We start from the raw sequence: 26,895 nt of genomic DNA, 5'->3' as shown, positions 1-26,895 counted from the left end.
CGCAAAACACTTTAAAACTGTGCCCTCTGGTTCTCAATCAGTTTACGAATGGGAACAGTTTCTCCCTATCTCCTCTGTCCAGACCCCTCATGATTTTGAAAACCTCTGTCAAGCCTCCTCTTAGCCTTCTCATCTCCAAGGAAAACAGTCCCAACTTCTCCAATCTTTCCTCACAACTGAAGTGTCTCATCCCTGGAACCATTCTCGTAAACCTCTTCTGCACTCTCTCCAATGCATTCACATCCTTCCTATAGTGTGGCCCTCAGAACTGTACACAATACTCCAGCTGAGGTCTAACCAGTGCCTTATATAAGTTCATCATAACCTCCCTGCCCTTGTAGTCTATGCCCCTATTAATGAAGCCTAGAATACTGAATGCTTTACAAACAGCTCTCTCTACCTGTCCTGCCACCTTTCATGACTTATGTACGTATACACCCAGGTCTCTCTGCTCCTGCACACCCTTTAGGATAGTACCCTTTATTTTATACTGTCTCTCCATGCTCTTTGTACCAAAGTACCTCACACTTCTCCGATCCAGGCATAACACTTCATTACCATGTGCAATTTCATATTTTGACTCCCATTTTGGACTGAACAGGTTGCAGCTACCACCAATGCTCAGTGTGTTGAAGCATCTTCCTGCGGAGAATGGCAGCATTCTCACTAGGAAGGGCCGAGGTCACTTGAGTGCCAATTATGGCTCAGTTGGTGGCACTCTCGCCCGTCAGTGAAAACATCTTCCCAGCATCCACCCTGTCAAGTCCCCTTCAGGGTCTCATATGTTTCTCATTCTTCTAAACTCAATGGGTATAGGCCCAACCCTGTTCAGCCTCATATCATAAGATAACCCCTCTATACCAGGAATCAGTTGAGTGAACCTTCTCTGAACTGCTTCTAATTCAATTTTACCCTCTTAAGTAAGCAGACCAAAACTGTACACAGTACACCAGTTGTGGCCCTGCACAACTTCCCTACTTTTATACTCCAAGCCTCTTGCAATAAATGCCAACATTCCAATTGCCTTCCTAATAACTTGCCATGCCTGCATACTAACTTTTTGTGATTCATGCACCAGGACACCCAGATCCCTCTGAACCACAGAGTTGTTGCTTGTGGGACCTAGGCTGCTGTGTTTCCTACTTTAAAACAATGGCTGCACTTCAAAAAATAATCTACTGGCTGTGAACGCACTTTGGGATGCCCCAGTGTGCTATATAAATGCAAGTTCATTTTGTAACACCTCAGGGAACAGCTGAATAAAATGCACTCCTGGGTACCAAATGCTGGGATGTATGGATGTCTTCCCTCTCACCTGACTGTTTACTGTTTACCTGCTGTGCCTCTGGCTCCTGGTGCTGAGGCTCCCTCCTCCTGACGTATTGCAGAATCTGCTCCTCTGTCACTGGCATGTGTTCCAGGATCACCTGTAGCCTCATCGCCATCATAGTGGTCAGCCAGTTCACCAGTGAAGGATTAACATCCACTGACATACGCCGCTGAGGTACAGGCCAGGCGGTTTAATGAAAGCAAAAAAGAATGAAATGTGATTAGAAAATACAGTGCTAACAGCGTAAACCTTTTGTCAGCATGGAGCAGCCTCTGGGTTATAAGCGAATTGTAATCAGGACCACCATTGATCTAATGCAGTGTTGCACACGGGGTGTCAAGATCAAATGTGGTCTTGGGGTCGAGCAGGGTGAGAGGGATAACTAGAAGCAAATGGAAGGAGAGAGGGCAGGAGGAGGAAAAGGAGAGAAGAGAAAGGGAAGGAGAAAGAAGAGGGGAAAAAGAATGAAGGGAAGGGTATGGAGGAGGATAGGCAGGGCAGGGATGGCAAGCTTTTATGACAATCGGCAGCTTTCAGTCATTTTGTGGTGTGACGCCAAAGCGTTGTAAGACTTTTACAGCTTCAGTACTAGAAGCAGCGCTACAGCAGTGCACGAACCATCAGTAGCTATCCACTCTACCGCCCTCAATTCACAAGCCTGGCAAGCGAACAGTTACTAAAATAAAAGATAAAAATGAAGCAAACGTGGAATGCATTTATTAGTCAATGTTTCAAGGATCACCTCAGGAGGCAGGTTTACTGGTTCATAATCACTTGCCTTGAGTCAATTAAACTTGGAATTAAAGTGCTTACAGCACAGAAACAGGTCCAAAAGCTCTACGCCAGTGCTTGTGCCTCACACAAGCCTCTTCCCATCCCTCTTCATCTCATCCCATCATTATACCCTTCCACTCCTTTCACCCTTATGTGATTATCTAGTTTCCCCGTCTATGCTATTCACCTCAACTACTTGTGGTAGTCAATTCTTTGTTCTAACCACACTCAGTAAAGAAGTTTTTCCTGAATTCCCTGCTGGGTTTGTTAGTGACTATCTTGTATTGATGGCCCCTGGTTTTGGACTCCCCTCAAAAGTAGAAACATCCTCCCTACTTGTATGAATTCTCTGCATACGTTTAAGTCCCACCAAGTGAACAAAAAAAATCAAACCAACGGGGAAGTTTTCCGAAAGGGGAACAGCTCCTACAGTGCTGCGAAGAAGCTCAAGGCAGAGCAGCTCATCTTTCCATCAGGTGCTTCAAAGCTTTCCAGACTCAACACTGAACTCAACAATTTCAGACCATAACCTCTGCTCCCATTTCTTGCAGGCAGCAGCAGCGGCTAATGCTTCTGCCCTTGCCATTTACAGCTCCTTTCTTTGTCCCATTATCACCTACTTCTTCCTTGCACCATCATCCCTTTTTAGTCATTTAATCTCTCTCGTCTTCCACCCCATCATAGGCCTCCCCTTTTGCTTTCGCCCTGCCTCCAACACCTTTTGCCTTCTCTGCCTCTGTACTTGTTTAGAATCTGTTAAATCTTGCGATGTTTCCCAGTCCTGGAGAAAGGCCATCACCCTGAAACGTTAACTCTGTTCCTCTCTCCACAGATGCTGTCTGATCCGCTAAGTATTTCCAGCATTTCCTGTTTTTAGTTCACTCTGATATTAATCAATTAAACTGGTCGGCACAGAATGGATTCATGAACGCTATGTGTAATCTCGGACACAAGATCAGGAAATAATGCCTGAATTAGCAGGAATACAGCCACTATTCCCTGCCCACCCACCCCGCCACAGCCCCCATCTTATCTCACGGGTGGTTTCAGGTCAATTTCTTTGCTAATCCTGGCCCCCAATACCAGGGTAGGTGCCAGTCAGACTGAAGAATTTGCTAACAGGGAATTATTCCATGACTGCTCGATCTGTTCCCTTGTATAGGCAATAACAGTATTGCACTAAAAGGAGTGGGCTTGTAATATAAAAGGAACAAGAGATTTCACAGGGGCTTTGAAGTAGAAATTGGTCCTGGGCAACAGTGCAAACCATATGATATTGCATTGGCTGCCTACTGTACACATTGATCAATAGTCAGATCCACTGAAATCAGATTGCTGTCAGATGCATAATGGGCCAAATGGTCACCTTCTGTGTTATAACATTCTATTTTTAAGGGTTTTTTTTGAGGCAGAGACGCAAGATAACTTCTACTGTCAGCTCAGCACCGTCTTGCCCAAATCTGGTGACTGCGGCTTCAGGACCCTCTCCAGAATCTATGGGCAGGAACTCACTGGATAAACTAGTTAGGTCATTAAGGGAGCTGCTGAATTCTCTTCCAGATTACATAAATTCAAACAGCCACCTTGAAACAAAGCAGTTTCTCGATAACCTCAAAAGGAAAATGATCAACTTAACAATTTTTTCTTTATTCGTTCATGGGATGTGGGCATAGCTGGCAAAGCATTTGTTGCCCATCCCTAATCTCCCTCGAACTGAATGGCTTGCTCGGCCACTTCAGAGTCAACCACATTGCTGTGGACCTGGAGTCACATATAGGCCAGATCAGTTAAGGACAGCAGATTTCCTTCCCTAAAGGACATTAGTGAAGCAGATGGGTTTTTACAATGATAGATGACAGTTGTCACAGTCACTATTACTGAGGTTAGATTTATATTTATATTTCAGATTTATTAATTGAATTCAAATTCCGCCAGCTCCCATGTCCCCAGAGCATTAGCCTGGGCCTCCAGTTTACTAGTCCGGTGACATTACCACTACGCCATCGTTTCCCCATGCTGCTGTTTGCTGTGATTTTGTGCTCTCCCCTAGATGAAAAGCCCACTTACAATCCGATCATTGATCACTGTGGTCAGCGCGCTTTGTTCTCCTCGTAGACTGTACAGGTTCAATGCCAAGCACTCAAACAGAGCCTGATTACACAACTCCAGTAGTCGATGACCAAAGCTGGCATCTGTAGGGAGAGAGAGAGAGTGAGAGAGAGAGTGTTCAGTGTGTGAGGGGCGAGGGCACGTGTGAAAAAGAGGGCAAGAGCAAACAAACGAATGAAGCAGTAAATGAAAGAGCAAGGCAGGCAAGGGCCTCCTCTGCCACATCCTGATGGCTCAGTGCATCAAATCCCTGGGCAGGTCCGGGATCCAATCCTTGGCACATGCTGTGTTAGCTGATCTCAGCCAAGGAATATGGCCTCACCGACTCTGCGGTTTGTGGGTGGGAGGGAAACCCGCCAGGACTGTCACTCCTGATAGTCATTCACAGGCTCCTGAGAAGCCTGCATGCGTCATTCTGGTGAGGACAGGATGAGATTTATTGATCACATGGAATAGCCTGGCCCCCACTCACTCTTCAAGAACAACCCAGAGGTACAAGGGGGCTTTAAGCGCTCGTTTGAACTGAAGGCCAGCAGGAAAATCAGCATGGGGAAGAGGAAGGGGGAAGGGGAGGAAGAAGAAAGATAACCAAAAGGAAGCAAATAAACAACGGTGGCTGTAAGGCAAAAAAGCAATGGGGAAGGTACCGGTGCATCGGAGAATGTGTGCAGCGATCTTGTTGAACTGCTCCCGTAAGAAGTCCAAATTTGTGCGTGTAATGTCTACTTCATCTTGCACCATAACAGATGCCTAGAGAGAAAACAAACAAAATAGCAGGCAGCATGGTTACATAGGCCTGTTTATCACAGACAAACTGAGTTCGGCACCAGACTCCAAGAAACGAATTCCTTCTTGGCAAATTTTAAAAAAAACTACAAGGGCAGATTTGACGTGGCACAGGCCAACGCATCTCTCCCTCACTTCTCCTTACACACACTCGGCACTGCTCCAATGCTAAATGCCGAGCATGCAACGTGCTGCCTTCACTCTGGCCTGATGTCTACTGGCCTCATGCCCATAACTCAAGAAAAGCTTTAAAAGCACTGCAAGTGCTGAAGGCCTGAGGCGTTGGCTCACCAGCATCAGTTTTAAATGGGCATCATTTCTTGCTGGCGTGCAAGGTGGTGATCTGGAATATGTCCTTCTTAAGTGGTGGCATAGCATCAAGCCTCACAGGGGAGAAAATTACCCGTCCCTCACCCCATGCAAAACAGTTTATTGCATACTTACGAAACTTTCCTGGATGTACTCCTCCAAACCATTTATCAAGACATCTGTTGATGCCTGGAATTAAAGAAACATGCATTCATGTAACTCCTCGTGTCAAATCACTTCCAGCATAAAACCAGAGGCACTGATCTGCACACATCACCCAGGGCAATCACCTCATCTTGCAGCTCTCCACTCCGATGCAATGTCCAAAGCAACAGAAAGCCAAAGCCCGCCATATGCATCAAATTAGCACGGCAACAGTTCAGCAGGTTTGGTCCTGGAAGCAACCCTAGTTAAATCAGTGTCAGATATTTGGCTCACAATGCAACTGGGACAAACCTCGATGAGATTCTAGCTCGGAACCCAACCGCAGGCGTCCCTTATTCTAATGGTAAACCATTTGAATCCCTCAATTAGATACCCACCCAGACTTATCCAACCAGCATCCCATGGGCTGCATCGGACCCCCGGAGACAATTTTCAAAATGCCGGTCAAACAGGTAAGCTGGAGCGGAAGACTCCGCAAAGCAGCTGCTCCTCCAATCACAGGCCTTTCCTCTCATACATTTGCTGGATAGGCTCATCCTATCAGCAACAAACGTGGGAGAGAAGCAGTGTGATTGGAGGAGCAGCAAACACGAGTGGAAGAGGTATTCTTGCGGGTGCCGGCACCCTGGCGGCGATAGAGCACGGGCACCCAGTGCCCCCCGGGGAGGGGAGGCTGGCTGAGAGGTCTGGGAGTGAGATGCTGCGGTGCTAGGTCAGGGAAAGGGGTGGAGTGGGAAAGAGGCTGGGGGTGGGGGGTGAGGGTGTGTGTGTGTGTGCGCGCGTGTGCGCGTGTCACACACCCACTCACAGTGGCTGTTGGTTAGTGAGCGAGCACCCTGAGACTGAGCCTGGTACACATACCCTGACCTCCCCCCCTCACACACTGGTCATCTTTCTTAATTATTCTTGCTTTTTAGCTCAATGTATTACTATGACATTGCTTTATTTTTGCTCAGCAATTGTTCCTCAACACCGCAACATTTACCTTTTTGAAATTCAGTTTAAAATGGTGCCAAACCTTATCTTTCAGAAATTTGCCCTTCGGCTCCTTGAGTGAGAAAATGGAAATGTGGGCTCCCCACCAAGCAAAAAGGTTGGACAAGCCTGTTGTAACCGATAACTCGCGCCTGGATGTCTGGCACTCCATTCAATAAATAGTTTTTTTTTTCTTTATTCTTTCATGGGATGTGGGCGTCGCTGGCAAGGCCAGCATTTGTTGCCTATCCCTTAATGCTCTTGAACTGAAATTGCCAAACTGCCACTCAGAGGGCAGTTAAGAGTCAACCGCGTTATCGCAGAGTTACATGTAGGCCAGACCAAGTAAGGATGGCAGATTTCCTTCCCTAAAGGACCTTAGTGAACCAGATGGGTTTTTAGAGCATCAACGATAGCGTCACAGTCACCATTATGGAGACTAGCTTTCAATTCTGGGATTTATTAATTGAATTTAAATTCCACCAGCTGCCGTGGCAGGATTTGAACCCGTACCCCCAGAGCATTGGCCCGGACCTCTGCAATACTAGTCCAGTGACTATCACTGTGTTACAGTCTCCTCATGCTGCAAATGTTACACATTGGAACATCACAATTTAAGGAAATTCATCAGTCTAAAACAATGCACCACGCTTCCAGTTTGTTTGTACATGGTGAAATTTTACTGTAGTATAAACCAGAAAGTGTGGAGGTGGGGAGGGGGTTAGCGGAAGGGAGGAAAAACACGTGAAAAAAAATAACTGGAGAAAACAAGGGAGCAGGAGAATGTGGGAGTGGGTGGCAGGGCTGAGAGAGTGAGAAAGTTGAGAGAAAAGGAGTGAATGAGAATGAAGGGTGGTGGTGGTGGTAAAGAGATGGAAGTGGGGTGGGGGAGAGAGAGAGAGAGCGCAAGAGAGACTGAGAAACTCCACACTAGTGTCCCTGCTTACCCGGATGTTTTGCTCTGTCGGCTCCTGGTTGTTGAGGTACTGCTCGCGGAAGAAGCTGTTGAGCTGTGGTTGGATGCGCTGCAGTGGCTGGAACTGGCCGTGCAGCAACATGATCATGTCCACCATAGAGAAATTCTGGCAGATGAGAGACAGGAGGTCGCCGAAGAATCCTGCCAAGGGGAAGAGTAGCCTAAGAAAATCTGAATGCCAGGTAAGCGAGGCAGAAACATTTACATCTGAAGGGTAATAGGGCAGCAGAGCAAGTCACCAGGAAAGGCCAGGTGAATAGTATAAAATGGGATTGAAACGCAAGATGCTTTTCCAGAGACAAACAGCGTGCAAACATGGATTGCTAAGATACAAGTGTATCTTTCCTCAGTCCGAGAAATTCTTCCACATTAATACATAAATAAGTAATAAAACATGCCTTCAAGTGAACACTAAAGTTTGTTTGTTTTCAGGCCCTTTTCCATTACATTATGCTTGTCATGGGGAGAAGTCTTAATCAGGTGCTTCAAAGCTCAAAAAGCTGTGTGTTCATAGCCGTCTGGATAATTGAGCGAAAATTCCCACACACTTATTGAACCTGAGAGCCGCTAGTCAGTACGGTAAACGGTATACCCACCTAGAGCTCCATCTGCTCCTGGCTCGAAGATGTTGCTGGTGCCACTCAGTCGCTGGATGAAATCAGCGATGCTCTCCGTGCTGCCCTGCTGTGCGTTCAGCGAGCCCATCATGGAGGACAGCACGCCCTGCACCACGCTGGTGAAGAACTCCGGCGTCAGGGTGTCTGCTCCCGCCTGCTGTCTGTTGCCTCTTTCCTGGCTCGGCTGCGACTGGGATGGAGGTGGGGGCGCAGCCTGAGTCGCCGGCTGGGGAGCAGCTTGAGGAGTTGGCTGTGGCACCGTTGCAGCTCCCTGAGCCGCCTTAGTGGGGGGAAGAATACAAGATAAGGAGAAATGAGTAGTTGGCATGAAAATAAACAGATAAGTCAAGCGTGCATAGGCAACCGGTCACATTTAAACACCTCTCCGCAGTCCTTCGATGTTGAAATTGTGCCCAGAAACACGTGGACACTGTAGGCAAGAGGTTGGACACGGGAGGCAAAATGGGCAAACCTGCTTTCATCCACATGCCCAGAGTCGGTTCTATTGGAGCCAACGCAAAACCTGATAGGGGGCCAGGTGTACAATAGGTGAGCGTTTCAACAACATCTGCTCTTGCAACACCCACCCGAGTCCAATTTCACAGCCAGGAGCTATATTCGCAAGCAGCAGCAGGTATCCCAGTACAGCCAACTCGCTGAAAAAAAAAAAGCATTTCAATGCTTGCAATTCACGCGGGAAGTTCAGATGCGGTTTAGGCTAATCAGGTTTCCCACTCGAACCACAGGCCTTAGGATAACTGGACTAATTCGCACCTGAGAGGCACTAAATGCAGGACGTGCATGCGGTGGACTCCACAGCTTGCCCCTTGCATGGGTAACAGCGCCGCAGCAACACCTGGAATTACACAGCGCAGGAAGCCATCCGGACTAGCATGCCTGTGATGTTCTTTGCAAGTGCTATCCAAACAGACCCACTTCCACACCGCCAGCCCTTTTCCCCCACAGCCCAGCCGACATTTGCTTTCCTCCTCGAGCGTCGATCCAGCTCCCTTTTTGAGAGCGGCCACTCACTCACCTGCAGAAACTCCGACATTCCCTGCACGAAGGCCGGCATCCCCGGCAAGGTCACGGTGATGGTTGGCGAGCCCATGCTGGCAACGCCGCCGGTGCCGGCTGCTCCCAGCAGGTTGCCTAGGAGCTGCGAGAACTGGGCGTCAGGCGGGGCGGGGGGCTGGCCGTTGCCGTCGGCCGTGGCCGAGGAGGTGGTCCCGGTGGAGTTGGTGGTGGAGGTGGGGGCTTGACCAGCCGTGGCAGAGGTAGTGGTGGCCGAGTGGGCTGTTGTACTGGTGCCGGTGGCTGCCGAGGAGCTGGTGTCGGATGTGGTGGGCTGGGCTGCAGGAAACGAGGGAGACAGAGAGAGAGAAATGTGAGAAATCGCCTGATAACCTTCGCGTTATAAAATCTTCAGAAATTTAATCGGATATCACAGAAACCTGATGAAGAACCTGATGATGTTTCCACAGCAGCTTGCTGTCTGACAGAGGCCTGTTACCCCTGCCAAGGGCATCTCTCTAGTACTGATGTTTCTGATGAGGTTGGATTTCAAAGCCCATAGGTAAACCAGTTGGCAAAGAAAAGGTTAATAACAAGCTCTTGAGAGCAAAAAAATAAAAAGAACCACTTCAGGCCAGAGAGAAGTTTTCGAAACAACCCATGCGGACTGCAGCCTTCGTCAGACAGAAGATCAGAGAGGAACTTCCAAATACTTCCCTTAAGAAACACAAGAGGCTGCTACCATCGGCCTCAGAGACCAACACATGTTCTGCATCACCCGTCTGTTCACCCTCCGGGACCAGTAAACCTCTCTCGCCTGTCACGGGGTCATATGTTTTATCTGTCTATTTAGTTCATCCACATATTTAAACTGTGGCTTCGCAATAAAACACTTCAAATCCGCTCATGACCTCGACCCTTTTTTTTCTGGGTAATCTGTGCCTCCCAAACTAAATCCTTAGAGAGAGAGAGAGAGAGACAGTAAGACTTAATAAAAGTTCATGGAATAAAGGCAAGAATTGGGCTAGGTTATAATAATACAGATTCTCCAATGGCTAAGGTAAGTGCACAAGACACTGATAATTAAATAGAATTTACAGTATGGAAACAGGCCATTCAACAGGTCTGTGCTGGCAATTGTGTTCCACATGAGCTTCCTCCCATCCCTTTTCATCTGGCCCCATCAACATATCCTTCTTATTGCATTCTCTTGCACATGTTCATAAGACCATTAGACCATAAGACATAGGAGCAGAAATTAGGCCATTTGGCCCATCGAGTCTGCTCCACCATTCAATCATGGCTGATAAGTTTCTCAACCCCAATCTCCCGCCATCTCCCTGTAACCTTTGATCCCCTTACCAATCAAGAACCTATCTATCTCCGTCTTAAATACACTCAATGACCTGGCCTCCACATCCCTCTGTGGCAATGAAATCCATAGATTCACCACTCTCTCTGGCTAAAGAAGTTTCTTTTCATCTCTGTTCTAAAAGGTCTTCCCTTTACTCTGAGGCTGTGCCCTCAGGTCCTAGTCTCTCCTACTAATGGAAACATCTTCCCCACGTCCACTCTATCCAGGCCTTTCAGTATTCTGTAAGTTTCAATCAGATCCCCCCTCATCCTTCTAAACTCCATCGAGTATAGACCCAGAGTCTTCAAGCGTTCCTCATATGTTAAGCCTTTCATTCCTGGGATCGTTCTCATGAACCTCCTCCGGACCCTCTCCAGGGCCAGAACATCCTTCCTGAGATACGGGTCTGACTTCCCCTTGAATGTATCCATACCAGGGTTTCCCAAACCGTTGGTCGCAATGGAGGGGGGATTCTGGGACCATGTGCTCTGAGGACAGCAATGGTTGTCGTGGAGCTCTGACTCTGAATGTTAACCAGCTGCAAGGCCCCTTTAAATCCTTTTTTAGACCCAAAAAAAATGGTGGGTGTGGTCTAACCGACTGATATTTGAGGGCTGATTCCTGCTCAAAAAAAACAGGTTTCTAAAAATCTCTGAAGGGATGGACACTGCTCCCCGGCCCTTCTCACAGACTAATTTTTAAGCCTCTCAATGAGGTCACGGCGGGAAGAGGTTTAGGAAGCACCGACCTGTGTATTTCACTCAACTACTCCTTGTGGAGCCAAGTTCCACATTCTAACCACTGTGTGCTGTAAAGATGTTTCTTCTGAATGCTCCTAAAGGCCGTCATTGCCTTTACATTTAGGTCACACTGCAAGCCAAGCTGCAAACCTCCTACCAGCCAGAAAAAGGCCCAAAAGCGCAAAGGGTCTAAGTGGCATATAACAACGAAGACCGGCCTCTGGACTCACTTCAGCCTATCAGTCACATACAGGATGCAAACTAGTGTAATTCATTCAGTGAGTGGACACCCACTTCTACCTCGCTGCAGCTGAAATGTGGAAGCACTATGTTTCCATAAGTTTACCTCACATCCTACACAATTAAAATCATCTTTGTATGGTCTAAGCAACTTACCTGGCTGCAACAAAGCAAAGGCAAGATGGCAGGTATTCAAGACTACCCCCTCGCCCCATGTGAACTAAAACCCTAATTTTTAAAAGTTGCATCCTTTTCCCCCCCACCACTCCCCAAATTCATCCTGGCCTTGATCCTCCCAATCTCTGCAACCTCCTCCAGTCTTACAGTCCTCAGATCTCTACGTTCCACTTGCGCATTCCCACTTTCACGGCTCTGCCATTAGTGGCTGAGCTGACAGTTGCCTGGGTCCTAGACTCCAGAATTCACCACCTCTCCCTCTTCCGTTAAGATGTACCTTTTCGACCAAGCTTTTGGTCACCTGCCCTAAAATAGCATGGCGCAGTGTCAAATCCTGTCCGCTAATGCTCCTGAGGAGCACCTTGGGTCATGTTACTGCATTGAAGCTGCTATGCAAATTGTACTGGATCCACAAAGAGCCTGGGCCTTCACTGATATATGAACAGTTAGAATGCCATTTTATGCAAAAACCATCAACTTAATGATATCAGAAGTAATCACACTGGATCCTAAAGTTGCATTCAAGGGTAAACTTGCCCACAGCATCCAGATGACTAGGCAGGTCCATTAAAAACAATGCACAAGGAAAAAATTTGAATCCTCTAGTTCCTCACTGGGTCAATGAGCACTGAAAGTCTTGCCCCAAGCAATTCCCTCGATTCGATTTGGCTAAATGCAAATCAATCCCAAACAGTGCTCATGACTCAGCACCAGCTTTCACAACAGCATTAACGGCCAAGCTTTTTGAATGAGAAATTTACTTTGTTAAATAAGATGAACCTTTGGCCTATTTGGCTCACTTTCCATTATACTAACCCTGTCTTTCTGCAATGGCCCACCACCACTCTTCTCCATAACTGTCTTCCCACAGCAGTTCCTCCCCCTCTCCCCCATTAGAACCTTTCCACAGCAGGGCCCCCAACTCTTGTTCTTCCATTACAACTGAACATTCCCCCACCTGAATACAAAGTGGTTACAGTGCTGTACAGAGCTGAAGACTTCCGCGGACGACAGTTTCTTCACCAACCCCTCTTTCCCCTCACCACCGCAGAGCGGCACCAGAATGCCAGGCTGGACCACCTTGGAACGGGGCTCAACCAGGCAACCTCTTGTGCTAGTGGTTTCACTAAGCTGACACTCAGATTCTAAATCAATAGAAAACACTGGAGATCACAGAGAAAGGGGCTGCGACAGTCTGTGACAATCGTATACTTACTGAAGACAACAGGCTGCATCAGAAGCTGCCCAACCAGTCCAGTGATCATCTGAGCCAGAGTGGCAGGGCCAGGGCTGGTGCTTGGATCAGGGGCAGGGCCAGGGCCAGAACCAGAACCAGGAGGAGCCTGGGGTAGAAGAGAAAATACATAAAGTGGGCTACACGTTTATAAAGAAGTCACTCAAGAATCAAAACAACCTTAATATGTCCAAGGCTTGAACCCTTAATTTATGCAGTGAGCCGTATGGGCTTTCTGGGCACAATTACAAGTTACATGCTGTCAGATTTCTGCTCACTGATGTTCTCTTACCACGTTCCTGCCAGCTATTTTCACACTTATTCCACCTGAGGATTGAAAGAGGTTACAGAACCATAGAAAAGTTACGGTGCAGAAAGAGGCCATTCAGCCCATCATGTCTGCGACGGCCAAAAAGGGAAAAAAGAAACTAGTCGCTCATTTTAAACCCACTTTCCTGGTCCATAGCCTTGCAGGTGGCAGCAAAGCGCAAGAGCGTGAGAGAAGGAGCACGAGAGTGTGAAGATGTTCTGTGATATTATCTGGAATTTGAGATCGGCCCGAAGGTGCTTTTTTTTTTTATGGTTCTGTACTTTCCTATGACCCCATGCAGATGGATGAGTCTGCTTGTAGTGCAGATACTTTCATACTGGAAATGGGTCCGTGACGTTACAGTAACCCTCGTGCTACGGTTTATCTATGTATGTTACCTGGGTGCCAGGTTGTGGTGCTGATGCTGGCTGGGTCTGTCGTGGGGGAGGTGGTGGTGGTCTGGTAATTACCACTCGGGCAGGTGAAGGTTGAAACCCGGGAACCTGTTGTCCTGTTGGAGAAGGGCAAAAAAAATGAACGAATGAGACACCATGGGAAAAACCAAGTGTACGGGCTCATGTGTAACACAAGCTTTCATAAAATCACCACAAACAGTAACCTCTCTTTATCCCACACCACCGGCTCTACTGATCACTGACCAGGTTAGTGCAGGAGCCATACTTCCACTTCCAAGAGCTCCAAATCACATAATACACCAAGATAACAATCAGGAAGTAATGAATTGGTCTTACATGGAACTATGAAAAACACTGTGATAATGATCAGGAAGTAATGAATTTGTTTTACATGCGATTATGACCAACACTCAACTTCCTCTCACTTTACAGAGTTGTCTTAGGTGTGTCAGTCCTCGCTGACCCTGAAATAAAAACAGAAAACGCTGGAAATACTCAGCAGGTCAGGCGGCTTCTGTGGAGAACAGAGTTAATGTCTCAGATCGGTGACCTTTCATCAGGTATTCATGGTTCTGATGAAACGTCACAGTAACAAGCTAGGCATCAATGGATATGGTTATTTTAATCGATTTGATGCGTCCACTTTCTTTTGAGGCAGCACTGCCGCAAAAAAGGTTAAATGTCAGCTTTGCCTAGCTGGCAGCGCCCACTTCAGGGTTAGAAGGTTGAGAGTTCATGCCCCATTGCAGGACTTCAGCCAATCTTCCAGTCGGCTCCAATGCACTGTTGCATTGCACCATTAAGCGGTGCCATTCTTTGAAGGAGACTGTCTGCCTGCTCTTATAGCTCAGGTAAACGCTTAATGTCTGAAAGTGCTTTTCACGGACATGTAGCGAGTTCTTCCAGTGCCATCTTTCTCCCAAATGCAAACAGATTAACTGTTCAATCACCCAAGTGTGGCCTCTTGCTGTGCTCTGAAGCATGTGAATCACGGAGTAATTGGCGAACACAGTGCTTTGTAAACAGGGTGCTAAAGTCAGGAATTTGGGTGCAAAGTGGGAATTTGCTGCAGAGGGAGGATGGTATTGCTTTTAATTCTTTTTGTTTTACCTTCAGTATCTGATGAGTGTTTGGCTTTTGTCTCCAAGCTAGGAGAATGTAACTTGCTATTATTTAATTAGTAACTAGTTAGTAAATCAAATAAATAAATAGGGTTAGACTGACACGCAGGGCTGGTGGTGTGCTGTGGCTGCAACGAGGGAATTTGCAGAATGCACTGTATTCCCGGACAATCATATCTGTGGTAAGCGTCTTCAGTTCCAGCAACTTTGGCTCAGAATTGTTGAGCTGGTCCTCAAACCGCAGACACTGAGGGATATTAGGAAGTGGAGAGATACCTGAACACTTTGTTCGGCAAGGCAGTCACACCCTTAGGTTAAAAAATTTTTGTTTTTTTTAAAGAGTTGGTCAATGGTCAGGGACAGGAAGGTGAGACTCTGAATCAGGGATCCAGGATGTAGTGATGGAGGAGCCTCGGCCCTCGGCTTTAACTAAAGTACAAGGTACTTGCTATCTGTGTAGATGAGGGACGAGGGTTGCAGATACATCTGCAAACTTGGCTACAGCAGCACAGTGCAGGAGGCTGTGCAAGTAGGCAAGCGAAAACGAGCGTGGCAGTGATAGGCGATAATACAGTTCTCTGCAACTGCAACCGGGAGCGCCAAAGATTGTGTTGCCTCCCCAGTGCAGGAGTTAAGAACAACTCCCTGTGGCTAGAGATGAACTTGTAGTGGGAGGAGGAGAACCCAGTTATCGTGATCCATGTAGGAACCAATGACATAGGCAGAACTAGGAATGATGTTCTGTTGAGAGAATTTGAGAAGTTAGGATCCAAATTAAAATGCAGAGCCTCGAAGGTAATAATCTTCAGATTGTTACCTGAACCACGTACCAATTGGCGTGGGGTCAAGCAGATTAGAGAATTAAACACATGGCTCAAAGAGTGGTGTGGGAGTAAGGGGTTTCAATTCATGTGGCACAAGCACCACTACTAGGGAAAGAGGGAGCTCTTCTGTTGGGGGGTGCGATCAACATCCTGGCGAATCAGAACTGTGGAAAAGGCTTTAAACTAAAGTGGGGGGGGCCATGTGGGGTCAGGTGAAGGGGGATTTAGAAATATAAAGGGAAAAATCTAGGCAATTGAGTAGTGCAGCAATTTGGCTAAAGTCAAGCAGAGCGAGACAGGATGGGTCAGAATTTGATAATAGTGCAACAGCAAATAAGGTCCATGCAAAGAATGGTAGTAAGAAATAAAATGAAAGGTTCTTTATCTGAATGGACAAAGCATTTGCAATAAGTTAGATGGGCTTGTGGCACAAATAGAAATAAATGGTTTAGATCTTGGTTACAAGGTGACCAAGGTTGGGAAATAAATGTTTCAGGGTATACAAATTTTGAAAACTCAGAACAAAAAAGGAGTAGCTCTGATAATAAAGAATGACATCAGGATAAGTAGTGAGATCTTGGTTCAGGAGATCAGGAAACAGAATTAGCATGGCTGGAGATTTGGAATTACAAGGAGCAGAAAACACTGGTGGGTTATTTTATGGGCCCCCTAACCATAATTATATTGTTGGACAGCGCATTAAGCAAGAAATAATTGGAGCTTGAACAAAAGCGGGGGATTTTAATCTCCATATACATTGGGCAAATCAAATTGGCAAAGGTGATCTGGTTTGTAGAATCCATTCGCAACAGTTCCCCGAAATAATACATTATGGAACCAACTAAGAATAAAGCGATCTTAGGTCTAATAATGTGCAATGAGGCAGGTTTAATTAGTAATCTCACAGTAAAAGATCATCTGGGAAAACCGAACTTAATATGGAGTTCAGTTGTAAGTGACGCACTCCAGTCCCAAGCAAGAATCTTCAAAAAAGCCAAGTACATAGGGAGAGGGGAGAACTGGCTAAGGTTGATGGGGTAAATAGACTGAAAGGTATGGCAGTAAATAAACATTAGGAAATATTCAAAGAAATGATTCAAAATGTTTAACAAGAATCCACTCCGTTAAAAAACAAAAATTCAGCCAAAAATGATCCATCCATGACTAACTGGGAAATTGTAGGATAGCATTAGATTACAGTATTAACAGGTTACAGTACAAATTAAAAGAAGCAGCTTAATGGTGCAAAGAATAGTAAGCCCGAGGATTTGGAGTGTTTTAGAAACCAGCAAAGGGCCACTAAAAAGTCGATAAAAAGGAAAACAGAGTGAGAATAAGACAGCCAGGAATATAAAAACAGACGTAAGAGCTTTTAGAAGTATATAAAAAGGAGAGTAGCTAAAGTAAATGCTGGTCTTTCAGATGACAGGAGAAACAATAATATGAAAACAAAATACTGCAGATGCTGGGAAACTGAAATAAAAACAGAAATGCTGGAAATATTCAGCAGGTTCACTAATTCCGATGAAAGATAATCAACCTGAATCGTTAAATTGGTTCATCTCTCCACAGATGCTGCCTAACATGGAGTATACTTCCAGCATTTTCTGTTTTTATTTCACCACATTGGTTCCTGGGATGAGAGGGTTGTCCAATGACGAGAGGCTAAATAAACTGGGCCTATACTATCTAGATTTTAGAAGAAAAAGAGGTGATTTCATTGAAGCATAAAAGATTATGAAGGGGCTTGTCAGGACAGGCAGAGGTTGTTCCCCTTCTGGGGACAGAGTCTGAGAATAGGTGATTGGTCATTTAGGACTGAGATGAGGAGAGATTCCTTCACCCAGAGGGCTGTAAATCATTGTAAGTGTCTACCCCAGTGTTGTGGATGCTCTATTGCTGAATATATTTAAAGCTGAAACAGAAAGCGTTTGGTCCCTTAGGTAATCAAGGGATATGGGAAGAGGGTGGGAAAGTGGAGTTGAGGCAGAAGGTCAGCCACGATCATACCGAATGGCAGAGCAGGCTCAAGGAGCTGTGTGGTCTACTCTTCCTCCTATTTCTTATGTTTTTACAAGTGAGTCCTACATTGGCCTACATGACAACCGAGTGTTGTGACATTCCGGAGACACTTGATTGGGTGCTAAAGATAATGCCAAACATTAGAGACAGGATTTTGCTCATTGTGATGTGAACTGCAATATTAACGTGTAAAATGCTCCTCATCCAATCTCTCAAAATGTCCTTTAGGGAAAAAAAAATTATGGTTTCACAATAATCACACCACATGTCCCACAATTACTTCCTTTCCCATTAGAGTGGATTGCATAACATACGCCGACTCAAAACTATTTTCCCATGTGCTCTCACTACACATCCCTACAGCTATCTATATTAACCATTCACAGTGCAGTTTAATACATCTGCTGTGCATTTGTAAGAATCTTACGATGACGAAGGCAGCCATTCGGCCGATTAGGGTCTTGCCGGCTCTTTAAAAGAGCTGTCCAATTTAGTCCCAGCTGTTTTCCCATAACCCAGCAAAATAGTCCCCTCCGAGTACATGTCCCATTGCCTTTTGGAAGTTACTATCGAATAATCCCACCACAATTGTGTTCCAGATTTTAACAACCCTCTGCGTGAAGAAATTTCTCCTCATTTCCCTTCCAATTCTTTTCCAATTATTTTAAATCTATGACCTCAGGTTACCGACTCACTTGTCAGGTTAAAAACTGCTGTGCCCAACTATATCAGAGTCCCTCATAGTTTTAAACACCGCTTCTAGGTCTGCCCTCAACTCTCTCTACTCTAAAGAGAACAATCCTAGCTTCTCCAATCTTTCCACGTAACTGAATTCTCTCATCCCAGGTATCATCCCAGTAAACCTCCTCAGTACCGAGCCTTGGCACCCTTCCCAGAATTGGACCCATTCGCTAGCTGAGGGCTCGCCAGAGATCTTCCTTGCTTTTGTAGTCAATTCCACCCCCCCCATTTACAAAGTCAAGTATCATGTTTCATTTCAGGCAACTGCTCCGCCGCTGTACCTGAGCTCGCGCCAGCTGCTGCCATTGCCTGCTGCGTAATCTGGTGCATGATGGTCTGCATGAATTCAGGTGTTATCCCTGGGATCTGAATGTGGGGCATAGCACCTGAACAAGAAAAGGTACTGAAGTTAGAGGTCATGCTCAGGGTGTAACATTAGCACAGTGGCAAATAATATATGCTTACAAGGTAAAGTTTTCATTGCAGATGTTTAACAAGTTGCATTTGTATAGCGCCTTTCAACTTGTAAAGTGATGCCAATCGTCACACAATATTTGACAGAGATATTAGGACACATGACCAAAACTCTGGTCAAAGAGGTAGGTCTTAAGCAGCATTCTACAGAGGAGGAGAGTAAAGTAACAAGATGGCAAGGGTTCAGAAGGGACTCCAGGGCTTAGACCCTAGGCAGCAGAAGGCAAAGCCACCACTAGTGGAGTGATTAAAACCTAGGATGTGCAAGGGGTCAGAATTGTAGGTGGGAGGGGTGGGGGAGCAGAGATCTTGGAAGGTTGTTTGGCTGGAGGATGCTACAGAAATAGGGCAGGGTGAGGCCATGAAGGTAGCTTTCAAAGACGAGAGGGAAATGATGGTGAGCGTGGGGGTGGGGGGGGATTTTGCAGGGAATAACCTCAAGCCAAATCTTAACACTAAGAGGAAAAAACCTCTTGGGTTATGGAAGTTAGTCATTCCAATTTTGAGCTGAAGGGTGGATGCGAATGCACTGACTTTACCAGGACTCAGTCCTTCCCTGTCACGGGGGGGTATCTTATTTTAATTCATTCTGGGTGACCGGGGAAGGGTTGGAATTAATATTATCATCTTGACATCAATACCTACCACACGAGCAAAAACCAGGTGACAGCCTTTCCTTGCATGTTCATTTCTAATATTAGTATAGAAATCTCTGAAATCTAAAGGCAAAGGGATGAGTGCTCTTGTCATTTGTATGTGATTGTTTGAAAATTTGTTTTTTTTCATGGGATGTGGGCGTCGCTGGCTAGACCAGCATTTATTAACCAATCCTAATTGCCCTTGAGGTGGTGGTGAGCTGCTTTCTTGAACTGCTTCAAGTCCATCTGGTGCAAATACACCCACCGAGCTGTTAGGAATGGAGTTCCAGGATTTTGACCCAGCAACAGTGAAGGAACGGCGATATATTTCCAAGTCAGGATGGTTTCTGGTTTGGAGGGAACTTGCAGGTGGCTGTATTCCCATGCACCCGCTTCCTTTGACGTGCTAACTGGAAGAGGTCGTGTGCTGTCGAAGGAGCCTTGACAAGTTGCTGTAGTACATCTTGTACATGGTGCACACTGCTGCCACTAGAGGGAGTGAATGTTTAAGGTGATGGATGGGATGCCAATCAAGTGGGCTGCCTTGTCCTGGATGGTGTCAAGCTTCTTTTGTTGTTGAAGCTGCACTCATCTAGACTAGTGGACAGTATTCCTTCACACTCTTGACTTAAGATGTGTAGATGGTGAAAAGACTTTGGGGAGTAAGGTGGTGGAGTTACTCGCCACAAAATTCCCAGCCTCTGACCTGCTCTTGCAGCCACAGTATTTATATAGCTGGTCGAGTTCAGTTTCTGGTTAATGGTAACCTTCAGGACGTTGATAGTGGGAGATTCAGTGATGGTAATGCCATTGAATGTCAAGGGGATTTGGTTAGATTCTCTCTTGTTGGAAACAGTCATTGCCTGGCACTTGTGCAACATGAATGTGTCGCGGAAAATGGAGTGAGCACTCTTAGGCCCTGTCTCATGTGCTGATAACAGACCTCCTAACTTTGTTTCAAGGACTCTTGGTAGTTTGTTTATGATACTTGTTTTTCTTCCTTCACAATAGCTGACAGCGCAGGTTTGTCTGCTACTGGTGCAAGGAGACTTCGTTGTAGTATTCCACTATGGTTTAACCACTTAACCCTTTGTTATCCTGTAGATGTATTTTATTCTCCCACAGAATGCTACTTGCCACTTATCAGCCCAAGCTTCATCACCGAACACCCTTCCTTCTCTTCTGTCCTTATGTTGGAGGAAAGGTCATCGATGAAGCAGCTGAAGATGGTTGGGCCTAAGACACTAACTGAAGAAGTCCTGCAGCAATGTCCAGGATGATTGGCCTCCAACAATCGCAACCATGTTTCTTTGCGCTGGATATGACTCCAACCAGTGTAGGTTGCCATTGCCTTCAGTTCTGCTAGGGCTCGTTGATGCCACACTCAGTCAAGGGCAGTTGATGCCAAGGGCAGTCACGCTGACCTCCCTTCTTGCATTCAGCTCTTTTTGTCCATGTTTGGACCAAAGCTATAATGAAGTCTGGAGCCAAACGCCCTTGGCGGAACCCAAATTGCGCATTGGTGAGCATGTTTTGCTGTACAAGTGTCACTTGATAGCACGGTCAGTGATTTCTTCCATCACTTTTCTGATGATCAAGAGTAGACTGATAAGGGCAGCAGTTGACTGGATTTGATTTGTTCTGCTTTTGGTGAACAGGACACACCCGGACAATTTCCCACATTGACACATAGATTCACTCTTGTCAGATAGATTGTATTTTGAATGTGTTTTTCGGTCCATTAAGAGGTTTTACTTGGAGCAGGTGTACTTAGTCACCGCCTTTGTCCCTTCCGACACGACGTGCTTGGCCAGTTCCCTGGGCAGCAGCAGGCGCACGACGGTCTGGATTTCCCGGGAGTTGATGGTGCTGCGCTTGTTGTAATGGGCCATGTAGGACACCTCGCCCGCAATGCGCTCGAAAATATCGTTCACAAACAAGTTCATGATGCTCATGTCCTTGGACGAGATACCGGTGTCAGGGTGAACCTGCTTCATCACTTTGTAGATGTAGATGGAGTAACTCTCCTTCCTCGACCTTCGCCACTTCTTGCCGCCAGTTTCTTTAAGGCTTTCTTGGCTCCCTTCTTGGGAGCTGATTTCTTCTCATCAACCAATCTCAGTGGAACAGGACAGTGATTATTAGAAAGAAAACAATAAAAAGAATTCTGATTAAGTAGATAGCCTTGAGTTTTGTTTTGCTTCATTTCAGTTACTGAATCCAATGTGGGAAAGAATTCACAAAGGTGCTGACAGGGAGGAATTAATAAACATCGCTGCATGACAAGCTGCGCTATCAGTACAGATAATAACAAACAGTGTTGACTGAGAGGAATTAGTGCCTGACAGCAGCACTGAGCTACATTTTCAGTGCAGCTGCAATCACTAACAACTGAGGATTGGCCAGCAGTACTTATTAACTCCGAAGAAGGGAACAAGGTCACAATACAGCCACTCGGCCCCAAACAGCATTTAGGATGGATTGTTTCAACTTTATACTAAAGGAAAACGTAACTCTAGAAGTCGGTCAACATATCACAAAGAAACGTTCTGCAAAATGCAATGTTCCAAAGACTTGATGTCACAAGATCTTAACACACAGCAGTAAAGAAGAAAAGGCGCCAGTGCAGGATTTCTTTTTCAAAAAAAAAAGGCAAGCATCTGCTCTCTCAAGTGGATGCTGAAGTTCCCAAGGCCACTATTTTGATGATGATCAAGGGAATTCTCCCCATTGCCCTGGTCAACATTTATCCCTCAACCAATAACGCTATAGAGAAAGATAATCCAGTCATTACCACATTACTGTTTGTGGGAGCTTGCTGTGTGCAAATTGGCTACTGCATTTCCTTCACTGTGTCTAACCTGCAAGAAGGATGTAAGGGAGCAGTTGCATCTGTACGAGTGGAAAGGAACTCACCAATCTTGCAACAATCATAGAGGAATCTCACTCCTCCACATTGCTGACAAAAATTTCACCAGAATCCTTCTGAACTGCTTAGCGCAACATCTCGACCAGGATTTGCTGGCAGAGAGTCAGTGCAGTTTCAGAAAAGATCAAGGAACCACTGCTATGGTGTTTTCAGTTAGACAGCCCGAGGAGGAATGGGCCTCTACACCACCTTTGTAATGTAATGGAAAAATCCTGCTGACCTGAGAAATCATCACACTGGTTCAACATTTCCATGAAGGCATGCTTGTGCATGTCCTAGACGATGGCAAGTCTTCTGACCCATTTCCTGTCACTAATGGAGTTAAACAGGGTTTGGCAGTAGCACCAATCCTCGCCAGCATGTTCCATCACTGCCACGCTCTCTGATGCCTTCCATTTGGCCCCTTGAGCCTGCTCCGCCATTCCTCATCTCAGTCCTAAATGGTCTACCTCTTATTCTTAGAGGGTGTCCCCTGGTTCTAGACACACCAGCCAGAGAAAACATCTTTCCTGCATTTACCCTGTTGAGCCCTGTAAGAATTTTGTATACTTCAACGAGATCACCTCTCATTCTTTTAAACACTGAAGAATATAGGCCCAGTCTCCTCAATCTGCCCTCGTAGGAAAATCCTGCCATCCCAGGAATCAGTCTGGTGAACACTTTGCACTCCCTCTATGTCAAGTATATCCTTCCTCAGGTTAGGAGACCAAAACAATACTCCAGGTGCGGTCTCACCAAGGCCCTATACAATTGCAGCAAGACTTCTTTACTCCTGCATTCAAATCCTCTTGTAATAAAGACCAACGTACCATTTGTCTTCCTAGACACAAAGTATTTGTTTCGTTTTCTTTGCTATTTCCCTATTCCTTATTATGGCCTATAACTTCTGGTGGAGTGACAATTGAGTTTACAAAATTATGAGTGGCATGGACAGAGTGGATAGTCAGAAGCTTTTTCCCAGGGTGGAAGAGTCAATTACTAGGGGACATAGATTTAAGGTGAGAGGAGAAAACTTTAGAGGAGATGTGCGGGGCAAGTTTTTTTACGCAGAAAGGTAGTGAGTGTCTGGAAATCGCTGCCAGAGGAGATGGTGGAAGCAGGTACGATAGTGGTGTTTAAGAGGCAGCTTGACAAATACATGAATAAGATGGGAATAGAGGATACGGACCCTGGAAGTGCAAAATGTTTTAGTTTGACGGGCAATATGATCAGCGCAAGCTTGGAGGGCCGAAGGGCCTGTTCCTGTGCTGTACTTTTCTTTGTTAAAATGGCCTACTCTCTAGCTGGTTTCTCAACATACTGTTCTAGAAAACCATCCCGTATACATTCCAGGAATTCATCCTCCACAGCATTACTTCTAATTAACTTCACCCAGTCTATATGGAGATTGAACGCCCCTTGGTATAACCCATATAACCCTTGTTATATGCACCTCTAATTTCCTGATTTATACCATGCCCTACATTACTACTACTGTTTGGTGGCCTATAAACAACACCTACCAATGTTTGCTGCCCCTTGCTATTTCTTAGCTCCACCCAAACTGATTCTATAACTTGATTTTCCAATCCAAGATTGTCTATCAGTAATGTATTGATCCCATCCTTTATTAACAGTGCTACTCCACTTCCTTTTCCTTTTGTCTATCCTTCCTAAATGTCAAATACTTTCGAACATTCAGTTCCCAGTCTTGGTCACCCTGTAGTCACGTTACTTTATTTGAGGAATCAATTCATCTACCTTGTTGCGAATGCTGTGCGCAGATAGGGTGCCTATAATTGTCTTTTCATTATTTTAGCAACCTCTAGCTTTACACAGATAATCATTTCCCTCATTGCTACCTTTCTCTCTTGCCCTGCCCCCTCTCTTTAATTTATCACATTTTCTTGCATCTGATCCCTCAGTCCCACTATTTAGTTTAAAGTCCTCTCTACCACCCTAGTTACATGACTCGCCAGAACAATGGACCCAGTGTGGTTCAGATGAAGACTGCCCCAACAGTACAGCTCTCACTCTCCCCACATCGTGGCAGTGAAGTCAGACATCATTTGGATGGGAAGCTGCTCAATCTGAGACAACGCCAAGCAAAGGCCAAGGTCTCCAAGATCATACTTTGCAATTTCTTATTTGCTGATGACTATGCACTAGCTGCTGGTTCAGAGCAGGACATGCAACGTAGCTTTGTCTTGTCCTCTAATGCATGCAACAACTTCGGCCTTGTATCGGCACAAAGGAAACTGAAGTAATGTAGCAGCCTGCTCCAGGAAAGCCTTATCCTGAGCCAAAAGTTTCAGTCCATGGCCAGAACTATAATGAGTGGATAAGGTCACGTATCTCGGAAGCACACTCTCTCAAACTGTTTATATTGATGACGAGACACATGCAAGAATTGCAAAGCAAATGCAGCCTTTGGCAGGCTTCGGATATCATTTTGAGAATGAAGAGGAAGATCTCTGCCTACCAAACCGAAAGTCTATAGAGCAATAGTCCTGTCACTCTGCTCTACGTTTGAGACTTGGATTGTGTACCAGCATCATGGCAACCACTTTCAGCTGAGCTGCCCTCAGAAGCTTCCGAAGATCAGATGGCAGGACAGAATACCAGACACTGCGGTGCTCACCCGAGATGGCATGCCAAGCATCCACACCATATTGAGACAGTCACAACCGAGTTGGACTGGACATGTAGCCAGAATGCCTGATACTCGCTTACCAAAGTGAATATTTTATGGAGTCCGGGTCATGCCTCTCAGTATAATCAATGAAAGCACTGCAAGGGCACTCTGAAGGCTTCACTTAGAAGTTTTGGTATCAACTTCGAGTTCTTGAAGCAGCTCACCTAGGATCACTGCACCTGGTGCAACTAAATAAAAAAGTGCGGTCTCCTTCAGAAGAAGTACATAGCAGAAGCAGAGGAAAAACACGAGAGGAAATCCCAAGCCAGCAACTCATCCAAAACTCAATTATCTGCAGTATCCTGTCCTATTTGCAGCAGAACCTTCCGGGTGTCATCTTCACCTCGAAGGATGAATATGAACTTGCGAGGAGTACTTAACTGGCTGTCATGTGATATGGGGTACCCCGAGGTCATGAAAGGCGCTTTATAAATGCAAGTTTTTTTTGTTTCACTCAAACTATGGAGAACACTGAACCAACTTTCTCCTCAAGATAAAAGCAAAAAACTGCGGACGCTGGAAATCGAAAACAAAAACAAAAATACCTGGAAAAACTCAGCAGGTCTGGCAGCATCTGTGGAAGGGAGCACAGTTAACGCTTCGAGTCCGCATGACTCTTCAACAGAACAGAGAGTTCTGTTGAAGAGTCATGCGGACTCGAAATGTTAACTGTGCTCCCTTCCACAGATGCTGCCAGACCCGCTGAGTTTTTCCAGGTATTTTTGTTTTTGTTTTCAACTTTCTCCTCAGCTGCTGACAGACATGTTTTGGCCCTCCAGTAATATCCAACTCTTTTGATGGGGAAGCAGGAGGAATTTTCTGCAGTCACGTTATTGCACGAGCTAGGCCATTACCTGGTCCAGCACTCCCGGCTGCAGATGAGGCAGCTGCAGAAGCGTTCCCAGTCGTCGCAGAATCTGTCCAGAGAACAAAAAAAAAGAACCAAGGGAATAAAACAACACCTTTTAGACACATTCAGTATTATACAGCTGATATGGGACAATGTCAAGCAAGGCAAAAACACCGTCAGCATGCCCCATGCGTAACAAGATGGGGGTCAGCCCTTCAATGTTCCGAATTTGGACATCAGAAGGACTACTCTGCACGCAATAGGGGCAAGTCTGAAACAATTTTTTTGCTTACATATATCCCCTTGCTCTCAAATCTGGGTTTAAATTCAGGTCCTAGAACAGTGCTGGATAAAGGCAACCAAAAATCCCTGATGGGCACCTCTGAGCCCTTGCAATACCTCGACCATACCTCCTTGCAGATTCATCTGCATCATGACAACGGGCTCCATGGTTTGGTGCGTGATGCGGATGACCCGGGGATGCGGAGTCTGGGTCTGAGCCTGCGAGCCTTGGGTCTCCGGCACTTCCCGCGACTCTGTGCCCTGCGGTTGGGCAGCAGGAGTTGCACTGGCGGTCGGTGAGGCTGCTGTCTGCCCCTCGGCATTGTGTTGTGCCCGGCTGCCATTGGTCGTCATGGTGACTGTTGTTCCAACATTGATCTGCTGAAAGGACGAAAAGTTGTAATTTTAGTATCGGGGAGCACGTGTGGCAGCTCAGCAAGGTTGCAGAATAACGCACTCCCTTTTTAAGTGGTCCACCAAGAACAGAAGCACTCCCCCTCCCCACCATCAATGCATAAGTACTCTGCCTTAACCCTTTCCCCCGAAAGGAGGGTCTCAAAATAACAGTCATAATCTCAAGATATGGGGTTGACCATTTAGGACTGAGATGAGGATTAATACCTTCAGTCAGAAGATTGTCAATCTTTGGAATTCTCTTGTTGAGAGATGGGAATGCTCAGTTGTTGAATATATTCAAATCAGAGATCAATAGATTTTTGGGCACTAAGTGAATTGAAGGATAGGGGAAAAGGTGGGAAAGCACAACTGATGCGAAAGATCAGCCATGGTATTGAACAGCGGAACAGACTGCTTG

At 46.0% G+C, this 26,895-nt stretch overlaps 1 protein-coding gene across 1 annotated transcript in view; it reads right to left on the bottom strand.

The window, feature by feature from the left end:
- The window catches only part of LOC144695681 (large proline-rich protein BAG6-like), a 92,376-nt gene that overhangs the window by 7,995 nt on the left and 57,486 nt on the right, over window positions 1-26,895 (bottom strand). Inside the window, exons 11-22 of the mRNA XM_078566618.1 lie at window positions 26,210-26,462; window positions 25,804-25,866; window positions 18,516-18,620; window positions 13,509-13,621; window positions 12,783-12,909; window positions 9,078-9,394; window positions 8,021-8,321; window positions 7,396-7,565; window positions 5,444-5,497; window positions 4,861-4,963; window positions 4,172-4,296; window positions 1,335-1,499 (exon numbers count right to left, since the gene is read on the bottom strand). Coding sequence (XP_078422744.1) covers window positions 1,335-1,499; window positions 4,172-4,296; window positions 4,861-4,963; window positions 5,444-5,497; window positions 7,396-7,565; window positions 8,021-8,321; window positions 9,078-9,394; window positions 12,783-12,909; window positions 13,509-13,621; window positions 18,516-18,620; window positions 25,804-25,866; window positions 26,210-26,462 — 1,896 coding nt within the window. The remainder of the gene's footprint in view (window positions 1-1,334; window positions 1,500-4,171; window positions 4,297-4,860; window positions 4,964-5,443; window positions 5,498-7,395; window positions 7,566-8,020; window positions 8,322-9,077; window positions 9,395-12,782; window positions 12,910-13,508; window positions 13,622-18,515; window positions 18,621-25,803; window positions 25,867-26,209; window positions 26,463-26,895) is intronic.

This window comes from Cetorhinus maximus, chromosome 21 (assembly GCF_964194155.1).
Source record: "Cetorhinus maximus chromosome 21, sCetMax3.hap1.1, whole genome shotgun sequence".
NCBI classification, from domain to species: Eukaryota; Metazoa; Chordata; class Chondrichthyes; order Lamniformes; family Cetorhinidae; genus Cetorhinus; species Cetorhinus maximus.
Note: the sequence above shows the minus strand (reverse complement) of the source record. Positions and strands in the feature narration are given on the sequence as shown.